Source organism: Saccostrea echinata, unplaced genomic scaffold (assembly GCF_033153115.1).
Source record: "Saccostrea echinata isolate AGI-Se365-2 ecotype Australia unplaced genomic scaffold, CSIRO_AGI_Sech_v1 ptg000007l, whole genome shotgun sequence".
NCBI lineage: Eukaryota > Metazoa > Mollusca > Bivalvia > Ostreida > Ostreidae > Saccostrea > Saccostrea echinata.
This window is the reverse complement of record NW_026889756.1, coordinates 2,834,678-2,841,686: the sequence shown is the minus strand read 5'-3', so window position 1 is coordinate 2,841,686 and position 7,009 is coordinate 2,834,678. Positions and strand designations below refer to the sequence as shown.

The following is a 7,009-nucleotide window of genomic DNA, read 5'->3' as shown; positions in this document are numbered from 1 at the left end:
TAAATAATTGCTGGTTTTAAAACAGGCAACATTTAAAGTTCTTAACTGCAAACTATAACAATTTTAACTGTGTTTTGATTTTTAAAATCAAATAAGAGGCCAAATTTGGCCGTTACCATACATTGTCCTTTCCTGCTGGTACATAAACCTTGTGATCCAGTGTGCATAAGTTATCTACTCTGAATAATACGTTGGTTGAATTTGTCCAAGTCCGATGACAGATGATTCTGTATCGGCCTCTGTTTCTAGGTGCTCCCACATCTGCATTGATTCTGACGTAGACTACTATCAGAGCGTTCTTCCATCATCTGCTGAAGTTGGACTTTGTCCTTCCAGTTCTGTTAAATTTTGGGATTTGTCACTAGGCTTTAAAGCTGACAACTTGGGAGAGGGTTGTAGTCCTGGAAAGCCATTAAGATTCCCTGCCGCCTCTCAAGACTGAACAGAGATATGAGTAGATTTCATTGTGTCCAATTCAGCACGTACAAAGAATGCTAGTGACAGATCTTAAATAAACTGAAAGAGCATGTAAGACTTAGGTTTTCAAAGCTTTCTGTCTCTTTCCAAGATATAACTTTTGTATCCATCATGGGATTGGATTGAGTCAAGCTTTAACTCGTTAAGTAAGGCGGCAGAGCCAACCACCAAAGAGAGATCATACACATCAGTTGCAATTTGTTCTCGAAACTTGTTTTTTAATGTTTCCAAACACTCTTTACTGCCGAGAAGAGGGAATATAACAATATCGAAGGCTCATGTGGAATGCCGCGATTCTCTGGGTCAAAGTGCATGCCCTGGCAATGTAACTTATTTATAAATGTCGAATATATCAAGTTATATTTCCACATCCTCAGGAATAAGCACAGAATTTGCGAAGCTAAATCCCTGTAGCCATGCTTGGATATACCAGTACTGGTTGATTTACAGGTTGTACGAAAACAAGAGGCACGTGGCTAAAGTTTGGAGCCGAAAGCACGTGACTGAACATCGAGGAAGACGCCGACTGTACATGCACTTCAAATGGATATGTAGTGCATGTATTAGTATCAGCAGTAACGTTAGACGATACTACTAGTATCTGATTATGATCAACAGTATCTATGTTGTATAAAACTCTTTTTTGTACCCAGAGTCACTGTTATTGCCTTGGTCTGTTATGGCGGGAAATGAATTGAGAGAGTTCTCTGTTCCAATCACGAGATTGAAACGATGATGTTATTTTTATTCTCTCTTTCGATGTTGTTTTTGTCTTCCTTTTGCGGTTATTTTTATCCTCTTTGATGTTATTTTGATCTTTCATGTTATTTTGATATCATATTTTGATTTTAAGATTTAGATGGAAAGAAAGGAGGCAAAACAATTTACAGAAGTAAACCCGGAGGATTACCATTGAGACAAGTTTGAAAAAAATCAAAAACTGTGCAAACTTCTGAAAAGCAAATGATATGGCAAGCGAAAATTAGTCGGTGACCCCAGGACATTTATTGATGACCTTTTACTTGGCAGGCAACAATTTGGTCAGTGATCTGAGGTCATTGATCAGTGACCTTTGAACTGATTATCATCATAGGCGGGTGTGAATACTGTTGGAAAGATTTATAATCATGCATGAACTTTTACTCTGCTTTTTAGTTGTCCTCTGAAGTGTGAAAATTTCACATTACTGACCAAAATTGTGATTTGGAAAGCAAATAATAGTATTGTAACGTAATTGCATTGTATGTGTATGGAATGTTAGACGATATATCATAAATGATTGATATGGACTTCTATACTTGTTTACTTATAATTCTGAAAAACTACTAAACAGTGCAAATCTTGAAAAGGACAAGAACACGTATCCTTGAAAACACCAGAAGTCACACTTGTCCTCAACCTTTGTATTAATTAAGTAATCCGTGGTCAAAATTGGCATAAAGACAAGGACTTTGCAATAAGTAAGAATTTTTCAGTCAAAATATGAACCAATGATGGGGTGTAATTGTAAACGAGGTCATTAAAACGACCGTTCCGTAATGGACGAAAAACCTGTAACATTAACTTATCTGTCAGTAGCCTACCTAGGTTTAAATATTTAAAATTGATCATAATCGGAACGTGCTCTGGTGTGCCAAATCAGTTGTGAGGAATAAAAACCACTTGCAGGTATCAGATAGTGGAATATTTAAGCAAAAATTTATGCTTTATTTCTGCAATGTTTTCCCGCATACGCGGGTATGTAATTGTTTTTCTGCACTGATTGCAAGCGTTCATCTGTGCATTAAAAAAAAACAATTTATTCTTTATACTTATATTTGTACAAAATGGATGTAATTACATAAAATATTGTAATATCGATTTTTGCATTTCCTTGATTGAAAAACCTACTTCTTAAGAACTCTTTCATATTGATGGCTTTGAAATACAGTTCTTACTCGTAAAGTGTTTAAGTCGATTAATTTTTAATAAGAAATAAATGAGAAAATATTCAATGGATGCATCTACTACAACATAATTAAGGGAAGCTGTTGGAAAAGCTAAAATCAACCTGTTCCTCGTACAATTAAGTTGTGGGTTGGTAATAAAAGTTAATAGTCCATTAAGCATCAAAATCAGTGTGAAAGAAATGTGGCAGACTGCATGTGGTGTTATTTATTTTGAGGTCACCAACATGTATTGAGTCGACATTTGAATATCGTTAGTTGATAAAGTGTCGTCGATATATCTAAATATCTAATGGAAAGCCACAGCAAGAGACTTCTTACGTTAATACATGAATAGAAGTTTATGAATAAATTTTGCTTCATAGGTCTGCTCATAAGGAAGCACAATAAGTACCGCTGGTAAAATTCAACAGATTTTTGGAAGACCTGCAGACATGCTAATGATATTTCCTATGTCTTAAGAAGTGTAATATGAACATTTCGTAGGACATATGTTAGAAATATGGATTTAGTAGTATAACAGATTCATGTCTACTATCTAGGAAGAACAAAACAACAACAACAACAACAACACCAACAACAGCAGCAACAAAAGCAAAACTACCTACATTTTTGTATTCAGTTGTAGAAAGTTGTTTTAATGGAGAAGTATAATTTAAAAAGTTTGAAAGGAGGGATGAAACTCCTGGCCACTATCGTGACGTATTCCCTCATGAGTAAAAAAAATATAACCTTTCACAGAAAAATAAACATAAAACTCTCTGTACTTACAAAATAATTGGACTATTGTGACATATAGAAAAATTATCAGGGAAGTGTCAGATTCCAATATGTCAGAAAATTCGAGAGAGAGAGAGAGAGAAAGAGAAGGAGAGAAGGAGGGCTCTTGTCCTATCTTTTGATTTTACAAGTATGAGTATGAGATACTGACTACATTCTTCTAACCCCCCCCCCCCACACACACACACACATACACATCGAATACAAGGAAGAAAAAATAATAGCCGGTATTTTGATACTCACTTTCAAACAGATTTAAATAAACCTACTTCAAACGCTTTTTTTTCAAATCTGCTAGATGTGTAATATATTAGTTATTAAATACATTTTTATTTATTATTTTCTCCATTTCCATTTGTTCTTTGTCATATACAGTAACACGAATAATAGTTGCGAAATTGATTTTCACTCAGAAAAGAAATAAATATTTCACAAAAACTATTAGATTACTCAAACACTGTAAACTCAGTTATTCCTAGTTGTTTTGCTGGCCTGATATATATCACTTAAGATATGTCTTAGGATAAGCTTGTCGTCGTCTTAAAGTGAGATTAGAAAAGACTGGGAAATCTCCTTAGATAGGATAGCTTCACTGGCTTCACATAAGACTAAGTCATGTCGTATGTTCGTCCAAAGATATATCTTACTCTTAAGCTTTATAGGCTTTATAGGCATGCCTGATGGACTTCAAAAACTACATGCCAATGAGGAAAACATGCATCATTTTAATTCCCAGCTTTTGAAAATCAGCAGTTAGTTGAAAATTCTCACAAAAATGTCACTGAATTACAAAGTACTGAGTATTTATCATAAAACTTGTTATTTCTGCAATGTTAATCATTAAAGTTAATCATATCATATATGAAAAAAATATTACTGTATTAACTCTTAAATATATTTTATAATCGTGAATAATAGCACTAATCATGCATTTTCTAATTGAAAATTGATCAACACATATTTTAGATTAAAAAAAGCTATTAGTATCCAGGCATCTAAATAAAATGCATTTTTCAATACTTTTGTGGTATTTAATTCTTCTATCTACTTCAACAGATATAATTGTAAAATATCACCGATTACTTCCAATTTCATATCGTAGCTAATAAATATTGGTATCTAAAGCTAAATTTAAAGAAAAAAAAATTAGATCTATCTAAAAATCATTTTAAAAAATACTTTTATTGGGTACTTTAATGTCTACTTTTGCCAAGACAATTTTAAGACTCCAAAGAACCATGGATCAAATGGAGTCGTGAAATGAAAATTGTTGCAAGAAAAAAAATCAATTTTAAGCTTCATTTCAGACTTACTCAATTAAATTAATATATTAAAAGTAATTGCTCAGAGCTGAGGAGCGGATATCCTTAATGTCAATTTTAGAGTATCTGCGTAAAGATTCAGAATGATATCTAATGGTATATTCTAGATGCCCAATCACAAGATATGAACAAGTTAAACAAGAAACAATTAATCAAATAAACTATGCTGAGTAAAACAATAAATGCTATAAAGAGCTACAAAAATAGAGTACCGGAGACTAGGATATGAAACACCTACGCCTGATTCACAAATCTCATATTTACAGTCAAGAATCAACGATGTATCTTCTTTTATCACGAATTAATTTCGAAAATTTAACACTGAAACGTTGGTTTTGGTTTGACAAAAAATGTGTACATATTTAGAGTTAAAAAATAAAAAGGCAACAGTATCACAACTTTTGATTTAATGCGTTTTTGATAAGAAGTTCAATCTCTTTAGTAGATATTTATTTTTAATTTTCTTCCTTCTGGTAATATTCGTACATAGTGACAGTAGAACTATCCTCACTCCCGACCATTAAAGTGTGCTGGTCATCAAAACAGAGAGCACGGGGCTTGTGTGGACATTGATCTGGTGAGAGTAAAAGTGACAGGAACTGACCATCCATATCCAGCAGGTGGACACCGGAGTAATTTCCAAGCAAAGGACAGTAGCTGTTGCACACCAAGATATGTCCTAGCTTGTCTGTACAGATTCCATAAGGATGGAATCCAGACTGAGACTGGTGGCCAGAATAAGAGAACCGGTGCTGTCCTGATCTGGTCACCACCACCACTCTATGGGCAGTATAGTCTGTTGTACAGATGTCACCGTTGATGTTCTCTGTGATGTAGGTTATACTTTTGTATAGGTTGTTCCCTTTATCATCATTCTTGGTCACTTGGAGTTTCTTCCCTTCCCTGCTGTATCTGGTCACCTTGAATTCTTTATTTTTATTCATTCCCACCAGTATGTCTCGATTGATGTGGGAGGAGTAAATAGCCCCTGGTTCCCACTCCTCAGAAGAGATTATTCTTGTGTTCATTTCACTAGTCACGTGGCAGATTACTTTACTTTTGGCAGTTGTGAAGAGAAGGTGCCCCTCCATGGTGACGGTGTGGTAACCTATGACATCTACTACATTAGTGGATATTTTCTTTAACACATTTCCATCCATGTCAAATAGGATGAGGTTCCCCCAGCTGTTACTGGCCCAGAATTTCCCCGACGACAAAATAGATAAATGATACGCAGGTGTACAAATGTTAATTTTTCTTTCTTTTTTAACATCAAATTTAATTGACAGAGCAGCTTGAATCTTGCACAGCGATTTTGTTCTGCTGTCTCCTTCTCTCTTCTTAATCAGAGGTGGAAAGCTCTGACTAAAATCCATTGCTTTTTCGTGTCGAGAAAAAATCAGATTCTCTACTGGCCACTTAATTTCCCCAAACTGTTTTGCTATCTCCTTTTTATCTTCTGTACCTTTAATAAATGTTGGCAATGTTGGATGATCTGCTTTGTATTTTTTCATGATTTCCAGTGCTTGTGAGTAAATCTTCTGATGGAATGTTAAAAGACTGGACGGTTTTATTGATGCAGTTTCCATCTCGTTTTTAAGTTTTACAATTGAGGCTTCTATTTGCAACCTCTCCTTTTCTGTTTCTTTCAAAAATGATTCTTTCATTGTACCAAGCTCAACAACCTTATCGTAGAGAACGATATCCACAACTTCTTTCATCTCTTCAGCTCTTTGCATCATAAATGATATCACTAGGTTAAATCTTTCCTCATCTTTTTCTGTTCGTTCTTTCTGGGAATTTATTTTTTCTTCATGAATCTTTGTCATTTGATCTTTGCATTGTTGTAGTCTTTCATTGTAGACAACCTCCAGATCAGATGTCTTGTGATTACTGTGATTTGAAGTAGAGCATTTGGAACAAATAGGATCCCTGCAGTAGTCACAGTAAATTTCAAGATCTCTTGTTGGATGAATTGGACATTTTTCTACAGGCAAGGGTATTCTTCTGTTCGTATAAAGAACAACTTCATGGTGTCTGTTTTTCTCTTCTTTGAGATGGATATCTCTGTGCCGCTCACACATGCTCTGTTGGCAATCATTGCAGTAGAGGTTGGAGCTCTCTCCACATATGGCACACATTATGTAGTGCTGAGCAGTTCCATTTGATTCTTCTACTCTATTTCCAGCCATCTCAGAGCTGCATTAAAAAGTATAATCATTTCAATATACCATAAAATTTTATCATGTTAATTATCTGAAACGACAATTTTTTGAATCTGTAGCTAACAAGAGGTTCCCTTATTTTTTAAACAAGTTACTAAATCATACACATGATTTTAGATTATATTCAATGTTAGTTTTCTTTACAAGATTATTTCATTATCGATTTCTTTTCACTACGAAAATTTGGCCATGACAAATGACAAAAGTTGCTTTTGGTATGATGAAGTAGCCCGTCAACCAGTTTATATGCCTTTTTAAT

At 34.5% G+C, this 7,009-nt stretch overlaps 1 protein-coding gene across 1 annotated transcript; it reads right to left on the bottom strand.

Annotated features, from left to right (window-relative positions):
- Window positions 1–4,980: 4,980 nt before the first annotated feature.
- Window positions 4,981–6,717, bottom strand: LOC133180630 (uncharacterized). The gene has a single exon (XM_061315100.1). The coding sequence runs from the start codon at window positions 6,715–6,717 to the stop codon at window positions 4,981–4,983; it is 1,737 nt and encodes a 578-aa protein (XP_061171084.1).
- Window positions 6,718–7,009: the final 292 nt, after the last annotated feature.

What these genes read in the sequence shown, in the direction of transcription:
- LOC133180630 (XM_061315100.1), bottom strand. Translation starts at nt 6,717, where the DNA reads ATGGCTGGAAATAGAGTAGAAGAATCAAATGGAACTGCTCAGCACTAC.